Genomic DNA, 17,699 nt, shown 5'->3' with positions numbered 1-17,699 from the left:
CTCAGATTTTGTTCTAGATTTACCCTACTGAAAATAATTGACAAATGGCAATGTTTGAAATCAGAAATGTAGTTTATGCAAATCTACAATAAACTTGATGAAATGTCAAATTAAATGTGTTATGAAATATATTATGTGTGCTATTTGATGATGAATTTATGATGAAATGTTTGACTTATTTACTTGTTATGTTCTCCTAGTTCTCTAGCTTTCTGGAACTTTAAAATATTAGGTTTTAGGTGTAAGAGTTACGATTCTTGAAATTGTTAAGTGTAAGTGAAAGCTTTATATAAACCACCTTTTGAATCTTTGTGATGAAAAACGCTTTGAAAATAAAATGTCAAATGCATTTGTCATCTTGCTTTTTATGTGAACTTTGTTTTTTGATTAGCTATAAACTTTTACTCCTGATTCTATAGAACCCAGGAAGAGAAGGCATGGCTCCCTTCAGCTCCTTCTTACATCATTACCATGACTCACTGTCAATCGTAGCCATTTCCAAATGACACAGATAAACCATCACTCAAAAATCACTCTCTTTCTCTTCTTACCTCTGTTGGCATATTGCCCAGATGGAGGGTAACCAGTTGTTTCTGACACTCTGAGTAAATCTAGTGTACCTGTACACTGGTGCCATACAACCAAGCCTGGCTCACAACTTTGACTTTCTCATCAATTCTCCACACGGCAGTTACTGCTGTGGAATGTACTCCATTAGCTTCCACACAGTAATAAGACAATGTTAAATTACTGTAGGTATAATGGAGTTGTTATATATTTACCAGGCTTATAGTATTGGGGGTAGACCATTACAGGGCTGCCTGCGGGTGATGGGCAAAACATTAGCACCACATCCTTGTCCTTGTCACGGCTGTTAAAGTAAGAGGACCAAGGTGCAGCGTGGTAGGCGTACATTTCCTTTTTATTTATAAACATGACGCCAAAACAAAACAATAAACACTACAAAAACAAACCGTGAGGCGAAAGGCGAAGTGCCCTAAACAAAGTCAACTTCTCACCAAGACAGGTGGAAAAAAGGCTGCCTAAGTATGGTTCTCAATGAGAGACAACGATAGACAGCTGCCTCTGATTGAGAACCACACCCTACCAAACACAAAGAAATAGAAAACATAGAAATAAAGAAACTAGAATGCCCACCCTAGTCACACCCTGGCCTAACCAAAATAGAGAATAAAAGCCTCTCTATGGCCAGAGAGAGTCCGCACCTTTGGGGGGTGCGGACTCTGGCCGCAAAACCTGACTCTAAAGGGGAGGGTCTGGGTGGGCTTCCTTTACGGCGGCGGCTCTGGTGCGGGACGTAGACCCCCCTCCGCCTCTGGCTCCCCCCACTTTGGTGGCACCTCTGGTGCGGGGACCCTCGCCGCCAGACTGGAGACCCTCGTAGCGGGCCCCGGACTGGAGACCTTCGCTGGAGGCTTCGTGCCATGGATCATCACTGGAGGCTTCGTGCCATGGATCATCACTGGAGGCTTCGTGCCATGGATCATCACTGGAGGCTTCGTGCCATGGATCATCACTGGAGGCTTCTTGCCATGGATCATCACTGGAGGCTTCTTGCCATGGATCATCACTGGAAAGAGGAGACGTATGGGCAGTCTGGTACGTGGAGCTCTCACAGGGCTCACCAGGCTGGGGAGACATAAGATGATTAATTCTGGGCGCAGGCACAGGACTCACCAGGCTGGAGAGACATACAGGAGGCCCTGTCCTAGGCAGAGGCACCGGATACACTGGGTCGTGGAGGAGCACTGGAGGTCTCGAGCTAGGAGCCTGCACAACCCGTCCTGGCTGGATGGTTATTTTCGCCCAGCAGATGCAGGGCGCAGGCACAGGACGCACTGGGCTGTGGCCCGGGAGGATATCCCGGGCCATAGAGACGTACTGGCGGCCAGATGCGCTGAGTCGGCACCCTCCGACCTGGCTGGATGCCCACTCTAGCCCTTACGATTTGGGGAGCTGGAAGGTAGCGCACCGGGCTGTGCATGCGCACTGGAGACACCGTACGCTCCACCGCATAACACGGTGCCTGACCAGTACGACTCCCCCTCCGGTAAGCACGGGGAGTTGGCTCAGGTCTCCAACCTGGCTCAGCCAATCTCCCCATGTGCCTCCCTAAAAAAAAAATTGGGAATGGCCTCCCGGTTTTCAGTGCCAGACTTGTCCCCGTGTAATCCTTGGCCCTTTTACCAGCTGCCTCCAACTTCCTTGCTGCTTCGACCTGCTCCCATGGCAGGCGGTCTTTTACAACCAGGATCTCCTCCCACGTCTAGGATCCTTTGCCGTCCAGGATGTCCTTCCATGTCCAGTCCTCCTTGCCACGCTGATTTATCCTTTGGTGGTGGGTAGTTTTGTAACGCTCGTCTGATGAAGAAGGAGTGGACCAAAGCGCAGCGTGGTACGTGTTCGTGATATTTATTTAAAACTGAACACTAGAACAAAATAACAAAGAGCAAAACGACAACGAACAGCTCTGTCAGGTGCAGAAACACAAAACAGAAAATAACTACCCACAAAACACAGGTGGGAAAAGGCTGCCTAAGTATGGATTTCAATCAGAGACAACTGTCCCTGATTTTATTTTTTATACCTTTATTTAACTAGGCAAGTCAGTTAAGAAAAATTCTTATTTTCAAAGGCCTAGGAACAGTGGGTTAACTGCCTGTTCAGGGGCAGAACAACAGATTTGTACCTTGTCAGCTCAGGGATTTGAACTTGCAACCTTTCAGTTACTAGTCCAACACTCTAACCACTAGGCTACCCTGCCGCCCCATTGAGAACCATACCCGGCAAAAACAAAGAAATACAGATCATAGAAAAATGAACATAGAATGCCCACCCAAATCACACCCTGACCAAACCAAAATAGAGACATAAAAAGCTCTCTAAGATCAGGGCGTGACAGTCCTGCTCACATTTTGAGTGTAATTCTAGACCTGGGTATTGATTGTAATATAGTCTAAATGAGCAGTTCCTTTCAGACATGTTATTGTCAGCAATATGAATACAGTACATTTATCCACAGCAATATGAATACAATACATTTATCCACAGCAATATGAATACAGTACATTTATCCACAGCAATGTGAATACAGTACATTTACCCACAGCAATATGAATACAGTACATTTATCCACAGCAATATGAATACAATAAATGTATCCACAGCAATATGAATACAGTACATTTATCCACAGCAATATGAATACAGTACATTTATCCACAGCAATATGAATACAGTACATTTATCCACAGCAATATGAATACAATACATTTATCCACAGCAATGTGAATACAGTACATTTATCCACAGCAATATGAATACAGTACATTTATTCACAGCAATATGAATACAGTACATTTATCCACAGCAATGTGAATACAGTACATTTACCCACAGCAATATGAATACAGTACATTTATCCACAGCAATATGAATACAGTACATTTATCCACAGCAATGTGAATACAGTACATTTATCCACAGCAATATGAATACAGTACATTTATCCACAGCAATATGAATACAATACATTTATCCACAGCAATGTGAATACAGTACATTTATCCACAGCAATATGAATACAGTACATTTATCCACAGCAATGTGAATACAGTACATTTATCCACAGCAATATGAATACAGTACATTTATCCACAGCAATATGAATACAATACATTTATCCACAGCAATGTGAATATAGTACATTTATCCACAGCAATATGAATACAGTACATTTATCCACAGCAATATGAATACAGTACATTTATCCACAGCAATATGAATACAGTACATTTATCCACAGCAATATGAATACAATACATTTATCCACAGCAATGTGAATATAGTACATTTATCCACAGCAATATGAATACAATACATTTATCCACAGCAATGTGAATATAGTACATTTATCCACAGCAATATGAATACAATACATTTATCCACAGCAATGTGAATACATTTATTTTCCATGATAGTTCCACTTCCCAAATCTCACGTTACCTGATGATATGAAAATAGTTCCACCCCAATTTAAAAAGTTCAAGTTTCATTCAGAACCTTAATTTGGTAAAAATGATGCGTTTCTTACAGGCCCATTCATTTGTCCAAAGCTTCAGTCATAGTCTTCTTCATTCCCAATATTACATACAGTGGGGCAAAAAAGTATTTAGTCAGCCACCATTGTGCAAGTTCTCCCACTTAAAAAGATGAGAGAGGCCTGTAATTTTCATAATAGGTACACTTCAACCATGACAGACAAAATGAGGAAAAAAAATCCAGAAAATCACATTGTAGGATTTTTAATGAATTTATTTCCAAATTATGGTAGAAAATAAGTATTTGGTCACCTACAAACAAGCAAGATTTCTGGCTCTCACAGACCTGTAACTTCTTCTTTAAGAGGCTCCTCTGTCCTCCACTCGTTACCTGTATTAATGGCACCTGTTTGAACTTGTTATCAGTATAAAAGACACCTGTCCACAACCTCAAACAGTCACACTCCAAACTCCACTATGGCCAAGACCAAATAGGCTTCTCTCATCTTTTTAAGTGGGAGAACTTGCACAATTGGTGGCTGACTAAATACTTTTTTGCCCCAATGTATCATTACACATTCATATTGTATAGATACTGTATCTAACATTCCAGAGGATACGTTGGTATGTTAATATTTAATGTTAGAATAGGTTTTGTTTCTTGCAGTACTGTTGTGTCCGTGTGAATAGAGAGAGGGTCCTGAGACAGAGGTCAGATGCAGACCCACAGTAAAGGTTAGTCCATCTGTTCAGTGGCCTTTGAAGCCCAGCCATACCCCCTCTCTTATCAGCAGTCCCCTGTTTTTATAGCTTCTCTCCCTCCCTCTCTCCTCCCTGACTCTCGCATTCCTCTCTACCCAAACTCCCCTTTGTTCTCTCTGCCCCTCTCCTCTTTGCTCCCTCCCTCCCCTCCCCCTTTGCTCCCTCCCTCTCCTCTTTGTTCTCTCCCTCCCCTCTCCTCTTTGCTCCCTCCCTCCCCTCTCCTCTTTGCCCCCTCCCTCCCCTCCCCCTTTGCTCCCTCCCTCCCCTCTCCTCTTTGCTCCCTCCCCTCCCCCTTTGTTCCCTCCCCTCTCCTCTTTGCTCCCTCCCTCCCCTCTCCTCTTTGCTCCCTCCCTCCCCTCTCCTCTTTGCTCCCTCCCTCCCCTCTCCTCTTTGCTCCCTCCCTCCCTCCCCTCCCCCTTTGCTCCCTCCCCTCTCCTCTTTGCTCCCTCCCTCCCCTCTCCTCTTTGCTCTCTCCCGCCCCTCTCCTCTTTGCTCCCTCCCTCTCCTCTTTGCTCCCTCCCCTCTCCTCTTTGCTCCCTCCCTCTCCTCTTTGCTCCCTCCCTCCCCTCTTTGCTCCCTCCCTCCCCTCTTTGCTCTTTCCCTCCCCTCCCCTCTCCTCTTTGCTCCCTCCCCTCTCCTCTTTGCTCCCTCCCTCTCCCCTCTCCTGACTCCCTCTCCACTGCCTCGATGTCTCTTTCAACCAAGACGTCCCCTGATCCTCCCCCTCCCATTCAGATCACAAATGTCCCTCTCTACTCTCTCTTTCCCCCTCCCCTCCCATCTCCCTCCTCTCCCCTCCCTGTCACCAGAGCCTCTGCAAGACTCATATAACTCCTGAATGTTAATAAGGATGTCAGGTTAGGGTGCCAAAACAACATTGTGAGAAGTGTGATGGCGGTGTTGAAGCTTTCATCTCGCTCGTCACTCTCATTAGGTAAGTCAGGTAGGTAGGTAGGCAGGTAGGCAGCCAGGCAGGCAGGCAGGCAGGCAGGCAGGCAGGCAGGCACAACATTCTCCACCCCCTGGAATGATTCCATAAACATGGGCATCATCTCCAACTGCCGAGATGATACAACTAGCTACTAACCTCAGCTGAGAGACATCCTCTAAGTAGACCTACCACACAGATAGATAAGCCTGATTGACAAGGAGCCTGGGTGATCAGGAGCTGAGAGCAGATTTACTTGGCAAAACAAACTACACACACACATACACACATACAAACACACATCGATTTGTCTGCGAAGGAGCATTCCTGAATTAAGACATGCATTGTGCTGTTCTCCCCCTACAGCTCGGTATTCATCAACATCCAATTAACATTGAATGCAGCCCTCCAGATGGCTGGAGAGACGTCCATTTGAAACGTACAGTCGCAGCCTCAGAGACAGAGGCACATTGTCAACGTATATATGAGCAGTTAACCAGACAGGAATAGATTTGAGTCACTTCTATGACTCTGATAGCTGGCGTTACCCATTGCTGTTAATGTTGATGCAGACCGACGGGCCATAGGTCAATTCAGGCAAATGTCAGATGGGCTGGTCTGGGGTTTTGCGCTAAATGCTCATTATTTGACTAATAATGGTGGTGTTGAGGGAAAAAATGGTGTGTTAGAAATGTCTCGTCCCGATGCATCCCTGCATTGAGGGGTGTAGAGCCTAAAAACACTCATGAAGAATTGAGTATTTGTGCTAAATGTGGTGTTTTTTACTGGCCCAGACTTGTAATTAATAGATTGCACAGTAGAGTGATGTGTTCTTCACATTGTTTATCTTGGTCAGTGGAGATAACAATAACATAACAATGGAAGACATAAAAATGAAAGGAGGTCATTTGGGGAAATGTGTTTTGTTGTCATGGAAATGTGTTTAAGAATGAAGAGAGAAGGTCTTCCATTGATCAATAACATTAATGGATGTTCATCTGGCCAATAGAAACATGCTGTACATGCTGTTCTTGTTTTGATTGACTGGTTTGGCCGTAAGGGTTCATATTGACTGTAGACTTGAATGAACTTAAAGGCTTACACTACTTCATCAATTTCCCAATGATAGATTTCATTGTGTTAGTGAACACTGATTTCTAAGGTTATCCCGCGATAGTCCAAAATGCACTTCAAATGGCAGAGAGAAATCTGATTTAGTTCCTTTTGGAAAAATGGCCAACTCTCCAACTGAACAGGAGCATTTTCTTTTCTTCCCCCAGGGCAGAAATCAGATGCTCACAGATATTAAAAACAAATGTTGTGCTTCATAATTCGGCACTTTGTTTACGGATAACTTTTTTTATTGACTTGAAAAGAGAGTGTATACATGAGTGTGTTTCTTCTTTAATGCAGTGAACTCATGGAGAGAAGGATTCCTGGTACTGCAGTACTGGTAGTATAATAGCTGTCTATAGCACAGTGTTGTGTTCAGGGCTCTTAGCTGTCTATAACACAGTACTGTGTTCATGGTTTCTAGCTGTCTATAGCACAGTGTTGTGTTCAGGGTTTCTAGCTGTCTATAACACAGTGCTGTGTTCAGGGCTCTTAGCTGTCTATAACACAGTACTGTGTTCAGGGTTTCTAGCTGTCTATAACACAGTACTGTGTTCAGGGTTTCTAGCTGTCTATAACACAGTGCTGTGTTCAAGGTTTCTAGCTGTCTATAACACAGTACTGTGTTCAGGGTTTCTAGCTGTCTATAACACAGTACTGTGTTCAGGGTTTCTAGCTGTCTATAACACAGTACTGTGTTCAGGGTTTCTAGCTGTCTATAACACAGTGCTGTGTTCAAGGTTTCTAGCTGTCTATAACACAGTGTTGTGTTCAGGGTTTCTAGCTGTCTATAACACAGTGTTGTGTTCAGGGCTCTTAGCTGTCTATAACACAGTACTGTGTTCAGGGTTTCTAGCTGTCTATAACACAGTACTGTGTTCAGGGTTTCTAGCTGTCTATAACACAGTACTGTGTTCAGGGTTTCTAGCTGTCTATAACACAGTACTGTGTTCAGGGTTTCTAGCTGTCTATAACACAGTACTGTGTTCAGGGTTTCTAGCTGTCTATAACACAGTACTGTGTTCAGGGTTTCTAGCTGTCTATAACACAGTACTGTGTTCAAGGTTTCTAGCTGTCTATAACACAGTACTGTGTTCAGGGTTTCTAGCTGTCTATAACACAGTACTGTGTTCAGGGTTTCTAGCTGTCTATAACACAGTACTGTGTTCAGGGTTTCTAGCTGTCTATAACACAGTGCTGTGTTCAAGGTTTCTAGCTGTCTATAACACAGTGCTGTGTTCAGGGTTTCTAGCTGTCTATAACACAGTGTTGTGTTCAGGGCTCTTAGCTGTCTATAACACAGTACTGTGTTCAGGGCTCTTAGCTGTCTATAACACAGTGCTGTGTTCAGGGTTTCTAGCTGTCTATAACACAGTGTTGTGTTCAGGGCTCTTAGCTGTCTATAACACAGTGCTGTGTTCAGGGCTCTTAGCTGTCTATAACACAGTGCTGTGTTCAGGGCTCTTAGCTGTCTATAGCACATTACTGTGTTCAGGGTTTCTAGCTGTCTATATCACAGTGCTATGTTCAGGGCTCTTAGCTGTCTATTGCACAGTACTGTGTTCAGGGCTATTAGCTGTCTATAACACAGTACTGTGTTCAGGGCTCTTAGCTGTCTATAGCACAGTGCTGTGTTCAGGGTTTCTAGCTGTCTATAGCACAGTGCTGTGTTCAGGGTTCTAGCTGTCTATAGCACAGTACAGTGTTCAGGGTTCTAGCTGTCTATAGCACAGTGCTGTGTTCAGGGCTCTTAGCTGTATATAGCACAGTGCTGTGTTCAGGGTTCTAGCTGTCTATAACACAGTGCTGTGTTCAGGGTTCTAGCTGTCTATAACACAGTGTGTTCAGGGTTCTAGCTGTCTATAACACAGTGTTGTGTTCAGGGTTCTAGCTGTCTATAACACAGTGTTGTGTTCAGGGTTCTAGCTGTCTATAACACATGTCTGTAACACAGTGTTGTGTTCAGGGTTCTAGCTGTCTATAACACAGTGTGTTCAGGGTTTCTAGCTGTCTATAACACAGTGCTGTGTTCAGGGTTCTAGCTGTCTATAACACAGTGTTGTGTTCAGGGTTCTAGCTGTCTATAACACAGTGTTGTGTTCAGGGTTCTAGCTGTCTATAACACAGTGTGTTCAGGGTTTCTAGCTGTCTATAACACAGTGTTGTGTTCAGGGTTTCTAGCTGTCTATAACACAGTGCTGTGTTCAGGGTTCTAGCTGTCTATAACACAGTGTTGTGTTCAGGGTTCTAGCTGTCTATAACACAGTGTTGTGTTCAGGGTTCTAGCTGTCTATAACACAGTGTGTTCAGGGTTTCTAGCTGTCTATAACACAGTGTGTTCAGGGTTTCTAGCTGTCTATAACACAGTGTGTTCAGGGTTTCTAGCTGTCTATAACACAGTGTTGTGTTCAGGGCTCTTAGCTGTCTATAACACAGTACTGTGTTCAGGGTTCTAGCTGTCTATAACACAGTGTTGTGTTCAGGGTTCTAGCTGTCTATAACACAGTGTTGTGTTCAGGGTTCTAGCTGTCTATAACACAGTGTGTTCAGGGTTTCTAGCTGTCTATAACACAGTGCTGTGTTCAGGGTTCTAGCTGTCTATAACACAGTGTTGTGTTCAGGGTTCTAGCTGTCTATAACACAGTGTTGTGTTCAGGGTTCTAGCTGTCTATAACACAGTGTTGTGTTCAGGGTTCTAGCTGTCTATAACACAGTGTTGTGTTCAGGGTTCTAGCTGTCTATATCTACAGTAGCATTATCTTTCTCTTATGACTCTGGGAACTGGACTATTCAACCAAACATGTTTCTGGGTTTCCTGGGGTAAAGCAAAACAGCACACTTCCCAAGCTGCAGGACAGTGTGTTTTCTATACACTGATACATTGGTATTGTCTCTTTATTGGGTCACACAGTCACTCAATGAAAACATTGGTCTTACCTCAGCAATGTACGCGTGACAGTTTTTATATGATAACACTCTCTCTCTCTCTCTCTCTCTCTCTCTCTCTCTCCCTCTCTTTCCCCTTCTCTCTTCCCCCCTCTCTCTCTCTCCCCCTCTCTCTCTCTCTCTCTCTCTCTCCCTCTCTTTCCCCTTCTCTCTTTCCCCCTCTCTCTCTCTCCCCCTCTCTCTCTCTCTCTCTCTCTCTCTCTCTCTCTCTCTCTCTCTCCCTCTCTTTCCCCTTCTCTCTTTCCCCCCTCTCTCTCTCTTTCCCCCCCTCTCTCTCTCCCCCTCTCTCTCTCTCTCTCTCTCTCCCCTCTCCCCCCTTTCTCTCTCTCTTTCTCCCCCCTCTCTCTTTCTCTCTCTCTCTCTCCCTCTCTCCCTCTCTCTTTCTCTCCCTCCTCTCTCTCTCTCTTTCTCACTGTCCGTTTACCCCACTTTTCAACTTTAACCTCTGACCCCCCCCTCCATCCCTCCCCACTACAGTCAGAGCGGGAGCGCCAGTATGAGAAGGCCCCCCAGGTCCACCGCTCCTCAAAGCCCCCCAAGGACTCCTACCTGGTGGAGCAGGTGTTCTCACCGCACCCCTTCCCCCCCTCCGTCAAGTCCCACATGAAGGGCAGCCCCCTGTACACAGACCTCAGGCTCACAGGCCTGTCGGTTGACGGCAAACGGGGTCAGCCCTCCTGGACCATCGAGGAGTACAAGCGCAATGCGGGTGGCGAGAAAGGCAAGCAGCTGACCGCCCTGGACCTGCAGGTAAGGACTGCTGACTATAGGCTTTTTCTCTATTTTCCTCCTTCCATTGCTGTTAATATTACCGACAGTAGACAGGGTGGATATTACAGCAGACAGGGTGGATATTACAGTAGACAGGGTGGATATTACAGCAGACAGAGTGGATATTACAGTAGACAGGGTGGATATTTCAGCAGACAGGGTGGACATTACAGTAGACAGGGTTTATATTACAGTAGACAGGGTGGATATTACAGCAGACAGGGTGGATATTACAGTAGACAGGGTGGATATTACAGTAGACAGGGTGGATATTACAGTGGACAGGGTGGATATTACTGTAGACAGGGTGGACATTACAGTAGACAGGGTGGATATTACAGTAGACAGGGTGGCTATTACAGTGGACAGGGTGGATATTACAGCAGACAGGGTGGATATTACAGTAGACAGGGTGGACATTACAGTAGACAGGGTTGATATTACAATAGACAGGGTGGATATTACAGTAGACAGGGTGGATATTACAGTAGACAGGGTGGGTATTACAGTAGACAGTGTGGATATTACAGTGGATAGGGTGGGTATTACAGTAGACAGTGTGGATATTACAGTGGATAGGGTGGATATTACAGTAGACAGGGTGGACATTACAGTAGACAGGGTTGACATTACAGTAGACAGGGTGGATATTACAGTAGACAGGGTGGCTATTACAGTAGAAAGGGTGGCTATTACAGTAGAAAGGGTGAATATTACAGTAGACAGGGTGGATATTACAGTAGAAAGGGTGGATATTACAGTAGACAGGGTGGATATTACAGTGGACAGGGTGGATATTCAGGGTGGATATTACAGTGGACAGGGTGGATATTACAGTAGACAGGGTGGATATTACAGTAGACAGGTGTTATGATCTACTAGGTGTGGTGGGTGGAATCAGGCGCAGAGAGCAGGGTTCAGTCGTTTTCCTCAGATTTATTCCCCAGCGCAACAAAAACAGTCACGCCAACACACCGGGCGTAAATACGTTGCTAGTCCAAAACAACAACAGGACTAAACAGTCCGGAGAATAAATACAATAATAAATCACACCAACAAAACACAGAGTAACAAAAACAAGCCCGCTCAAATACCCAGCGGGCCTAGTGCCCCTAAATACCCTACAAACAAATCCTAATACAAAACAGGTGTACCCAATTAACCAATAACCCAAAACAAACGGAAAGGGAATCGATGGCAGCTAATAGGCCGGCGACGACGACCGCCGAGCACCGCCCGAACAGGAAGAGGCACCATCCTCGGCGAGGTTCGTGACAGTACCCCCCCCCCTGACGCGCGGCTCCCGCAGCGCGCCGACCCCGGCCTCGAGGACGACCCGGAGGACGAGGCGCAGGGCGATCCGGGTGGAGGCGATGGAAATCCCTCAAGAGGGAAGGATCTAAAATGTCCCTCCCCGGTACCCAGCACCTCTCCTCCGGACCGTACCCCTCCCAGTCCACGAGGTACGCCCCTCACCCGGCGTCTCGAGTCCAGAATAGCTCGTACTGTGTACGCCGGGGACCCTCGATGTCCAGAGGGGGTGGAGGGACCTCCGGTACCTCACCGTCTTGTAGGGGACCAGCTACCACCGGCCTGAGGAGAGACACATGAAACGAGGGGTTAATACGATAATAAGAGGGAAGTTGCAATCTATAACACACCTCGTTTATCCTCCTCAGGACTTTAAATGGCCCCACACACTGCGGCCCCAGCTTCCGGCAGGGCAGGCGGAGGGACAGGTTTCGGGTCGAGAGCCAGACCCTGTCCCCTGGTGCGAACACCGGGGCCTCACTGCGGTGGCGGTCAGCGTCTCTCTTCTGCCGTTCACTGGCCTGCCTGAGAGAATCCTGGACTGCCCGCCAGGTCTCTCTAGAGCGCTGTACCCACTCCTCCACCGCAGGAGCCTCGGTCTGACTCTGATGCCACGGAGCCAGGACCGGCTGGTAACCCAGTACACATTCGAATGGCGACATATTCGTGGACGAATGCCGAAGAGAATTCTGGGCTAACTCTGCCCATGGGACGTACCTTGCCCATTCTCCTGGCCGGTCCTGGCAATACGACCTCAGAAACCTGCCCACTTCCTGGTTTACTCTCTCCACCTGCCCATTACTTTCGGGGTGATAACCAGAGGTAAGGCTGACCGAGATCCCCAGACGCTCCATAAACGCCTTCCAAACCCGAGATGTGAACTGGGGACCCCGATCGGAGACGATATCCTCTGGGACCCCATAGTGCCGGAAGACGTGGGTAAAAAGAGCCTCTGCAGTCTGTAGGGCCGTAGGGAGACCAGGCAATGGAAGGAGACGGCAGGACTTAGAGAACCGATCCACAACGACCAGAACGGTAGTGTTCCCCTGAGAAGGGGGAAGATCAGTAAGGAAATCTACCGAGAGATGGGACCATGGCCGTTGTGGAATCGGGAGGGGCTGTAACTTCCCTCTAGGAAGGTGCCTAGGAGCCTTACTCTGGGCGCATACCGAACAGGAAGAGACATAGAGCCTCACATCCCTAGCTAAGGTGGGCCACCAGTATTTCCCTCTAAGACCCCACACTGTCCTATCGATCCCCGGATGACCCGCAGACGGTAGTGTGTGAGCCCACCGAATCAACTTATCACGGACACCAAGCGGTACGTAACTTCTGCCAGTCGGACACTGTGCAGGCGCAGGTTCAACCCTCAACGCCCGCTCGATGTCCGCGTCCACCTCCCATACCACTGGGGCCACCAGCCGAGAAGCAGGAAGGATGGGAGTGGGTTCGATAGACCGGTCCTCGGTGTCATAGAGACGGGACAGCGCGTCGGCCTTAGTGTTGAGGGAACCTGGTCTGTAAGAGATCGTAAATCTAAAACGTGTAAAGAACATGGCCCACCTAGCCTGGCGCGGATTCAGTCTCCTCGCTGCACGAATATACTCCAGATTACGGTGATCAGTCCAGATGAGAAAAGGGTGTTTAGCCCCCTCTAGCCAGTGTCTCCACACCTTCAGGGCCTTTACCATAGCTAGTAACTCCCGGTCCCCCACATCATAGTTCCTCTCTGCCGGACCCAGCTTCTTAGAAAAGAAAGCGCAGGGACGGAGCTTCGGTGGCGTACCCGAGCGCTGAGACAGCACGGCTCCAACCCCAGCCTCGGACGCATCCACCTCCACTATGAATGCTAACGAAGGGTCCGGATGCGCCAACACGGGAGCCCCAGTGAACAGTGCCTTCAACTGGTTGAAGGCTCCATCAGCCTCTGCTGACCACCGCAAACGCACCGGCCCTCCCTTCAGCAGTGAGGTAATGGGCGCCGCTACTTGGCCAAAACCCCGGATAAACCTCCGGTAGTAATTGGCAAACCCTAAAAACCGCTGCACCTCCTTTACCGTGGTCGGAGTCGGCCAATTACGCACGGCGTTAACGCGGTCACACTCCATCATCATCCCCGAGCTGGAAATGCGATAACCCAAGAAGGAAACGGCTGGTTTGGAAAACACACATTTCTCAGCCTTGACGTATAGGTCATGCTCCAGCAGTCGCCCAAGAACCTTGCGCACCAGGGAAAAATGCGCGGCGCGTGTGGCAGAATAAATCAAGATGTCATCAATATAGACTACCACACCCTGCCCGTGCAAGTCCCTGAGAATCTCATCTACAAAGGATTGAAAGACGGCTGGAGCATTTTTCAACCCATACGGCATGACGAGGTACTCATAGTGGCCTGATGTGGTACTAAACGCTGTTTTCCACTCGTCTCCTCCCCGAATACGCACCAGATTATACGCGCTCCTGAGGTCCAGTTTTGTGAAGAAACGCGCTCCGTGGAATGATTCCACCGCCGTAGCGATGAGAGGTAGCGGATAACTAAAACCCACTGTGATCGAATTGAGACCTCGATAATCAATGCACGGACGCAGACCTCCCTCCTTTTTCCTCACAAAAAAGAAACTCGAGGAGACGGGTGACATGGAGGGCCGAATGTACCCCTGTCTCAGAGCTTCCGTGACATATGTTTCCATAGCCAGCGTCTCCTCCTGTGACAGTGGGTACACATGACTCCGGGGAAGTGCAGCGTTCTCCAGGAGGTTTATCATGCAATCCCACCGTCGATGGGGTGGTAATTTGGTCGCTTTCCTCTTACTAAAAGCGATAGCCAAATCGGCATATTCGGGGGGAATGCGCACGGTGGAAACCTGGTCTGGACTCTCCACCGTCGTGGCACAGATGGAAACTCCTAAACACCTCTCTGAACACTCGTCTGACCACCCCTTAAGAGCCCCCTGTTTCCAGGAAATAAGGGGATTGTGAATAGCCAGCCAGGGAACCCCCAACACCACCGGAAACCCAGGTGAATCAATAAGGTAGAAACTGATCCTCTCCCTATGATTCCCCTGCGTTACCATGTCCAGCGGAATCGTGGCCTCCCTGACCAGCCCTGACCCTAGCGGTCGGCTATCTAAGGAGTGCACGGGGACAGGTGGGTCTATCTGCACTAACGGAATACCCAATTTACGGGCGAGTCCACGATCCATAAAACTCACAGCTGCGCCTGAATCGACTAGCGCCTTATGCTGAAGAGAGGGGAAAAATGCAGGGAAAAAAAATAACAAAAACATGTGACCAACAGGGAGCTCTGGGTGAGTTTGGTGCTTACTCACCTGGGGTGGCCGAGGAGCGCTCTGCCGACCATCTCGACTCCCAGAGGGACTCCTCCAACACCGGTCCGAAGTGTGTCCTCTCCGTCCACAATAGGTGCAGGAGTAGCCTCCTCCTCTGGTCCCCCTAGATGCAGCTCCTCCCAACTCCATCGGAGTGGGAGTGGGAGAGCTGGACGGTGGAATTAACAGGACCCCTTCTGAACGCCCGCGGGCAGCTAGCAGGTTGTCCAATCGAATAGACATGTCTATTAGTTCATCCAGGGAGAGAGTTGTGTCCCTGCAAGCCAGCTCCCGGCGGACGTCCTCCCGGAGACTACACCGGTAATGGTCCATCAGGGCCCTGTCATTCCACCCAGCACCAGCAGCTAGGGTCCTAAACTCCAACGCGAAGTCCTGCGCGCTCCTCGTCTCCTGTCTGAGGTGGAACAGTCGCTCACCCGCCGCTTTACCCTCTGGTGGATGATCGAACACTGCTCGGAAACGGCGGGTGAACTCCAGGTAGTTGTCCCGAGCTGAGTCTGGACTGTTCCAGACTGCGTTAGCCCAGTCCAGGGCCCTGCCCGTTAAACAGGAGACGAGGAGGCTCACACTCTCCTCACCCGAGGGAGCCGGACGCACGGTAGCCAGGTAGAGCTCCAGCTGGAGCAAAAATCCCTGGCACCCAGCAGCCTCTCCATCGTACTCCCTCGGGGGGGAGAGACGTAGTGCGCCGGACCCAGAGGACGATGTAGGTGGAGTAGGTGGTGTCGGGAGTGGGGGAGCTGGGGTAGATGTCGGGAGACCACTCCTCTCCCATCGTTCCATCCTCTCCATCATCTGGTCCATCGCGGTACCAATCCGATGGAGGACAGCTGTATGGTGATGAACGCGCTCCTCCATAGTGGGGAGAGGAGTGGTCGCTGCTCCTGCTGACTCCATTTCAATGGTGCGGGCTTCTGTTATGATCTACTAGGTGTGGTGGGTGGAATCAGGCGCAGAGAGCAGGGTTCAGTCGTTTTCCTCAGATTTATTCCCCAGCGCAACAAAAACAGTCACGCCAACACACAGGGCGTAAATACGTTGCTAGTCCAAAACAACAACAGGACTAAACAGTCCGGAGAATAAATACAATAATAAATCACACCAACAAAACACAGAGTAACAAAAACAAGCCCGCACAAATACCCAGCGGGCCTAGTGCCCCTAAATACCCTACAAACAAATCCTAATACAAAACAGGTGTACCCAATTAACCAATAACCCAAAACAAACGGAAAGGGAATCGATGGCAGCTAATAGGCCGGCGACGACGACCGCCGAGCACCGCCCGAACAGGAAGAGGCACCATCCTCGGCGAGGTTCGTGACAACAGGGTGGATATTACAGTAGAAAGGGTGGGTATTACAGTAGAAAGGGTGGGTATTACAGTAGACAGGGTGGATATTACAGTAGAAAGGGTGGATATTACAGTAGATAGGGTGGATATTACAGTGGACAGGGTGGATATTACAGTGGACAGGGTGGATATTACAGTGGACAGGGTGGATATTACAGTAGACAGGGTGGATATTACAGTAGACAGGGTGGATATTACAGTGGACAGGGTGGATATTACAGTAGACAGGGTGGATATTACAGTGGACAGGGTTTATATTACAGTAGAAAGGGTGGGTATTACAGTAGACAGGTTGGATATTACAGTAGACAGGGTGGATATTACAGTAGAAAGGGTGGGTATTACAGTAGACAGGGTGGATATTACAGTAGACAGGGTGGATATTTCAGTAGAAAGGGTGGGTTTACAGTAGACAGGGTGGATATTACAGTAGTTAGGGTGGATATTACAGTAGAAAGGGTGAATATTACAGTAGACAGGGTGGATATTACAGTAGAAAGGGTGGATATTACAGTAGACAGGGTGGATATTACAGTGGACAGGGTGGATATTACAGTAGACAGGGTGGATATTACAGTAGACAGGGTGGATATTACAGTAGACAGGGTGGATATTACAGTAGACAGGGTGGATATTACAGCAGACAGGGTGGATATTACAGCGGACAGGGTGGATATTACAGTAGACAGGGTGGATATTACAGTGGACAGGGTGGACATTACAGTAGACAGGGTGGATATTACAGTGGACAGGGTGGATATTACAGTAGACAGGGTGGATATTACAGTGGACAGGGTGGACATTACAGTAGACAGGGTGGATATTACAGTGGACAGGGTGGATATTACAGTAGACAGGGTGGATATTACAGTAGACAGGGTGGATATTACAGTAGACAGGGTGGATATTACAGTAGACAGGGTGGATATTACAGTAGACAGGGTGGATATTACAGTAGACAGGGTGGATATTACAGTGGACAGGGTGGATATTACAGTAGACAGGGTAGATATTACAGTAGACAGGGTGGATAGGGTAGGGTAGATCCTGGGATGCTGGTCCTGGATGTTGATTCAAAGGTCCTCTTCGACCTGCAGAAAGTA

General features: G+C 47.9%; 1 protein-coding gene across 1 annotated transcript in view; it reads left to right on the top strand.

The window, feature by feature from the left end:
* Nucleotides 1–17,699, top strand: part of LOC139385077 (major intrinsically disordered Notch2-binding receptor 1-like) — a 44,563-nt gene that overhangs the window by 15,458 nt on the left and 11,406 nt on the right. Inside the window, exon 4 of the mRNA XM_071130122.1 lies at nt 10,294–10,560. Within this exon, the coding sequence (XP_070986223.1) occupies nt 10,294–10,560 (267 nt within the window). The remainder of the gene's footprint in view (nt 1–10,293; nt 10,561–17,699) is intronic.

The sequence above is a fragment of the Oncorhynchus clarkii genome, chromosome 26 (assembly GCF_045791955.1).
Source record: "Oncorhynchus clarkii lewisi isolate Uvic-CL-2024 chromosome 26, UVic_Ocla_1.0, whole genome shotgun sequence".
Taxonomy (NCBI): domain Eukaryota; kingdom Metazoa; phylum Chordata; class Actinopteri; order Salmoniformes; family Salmonidae; genus Oncorhynchus; species Oncorhynchus clarkii.
Note: the sequence above shows the minus strand (reverse complement) of the source record. Positions and strands in the feature narration are given on the sequence as shown.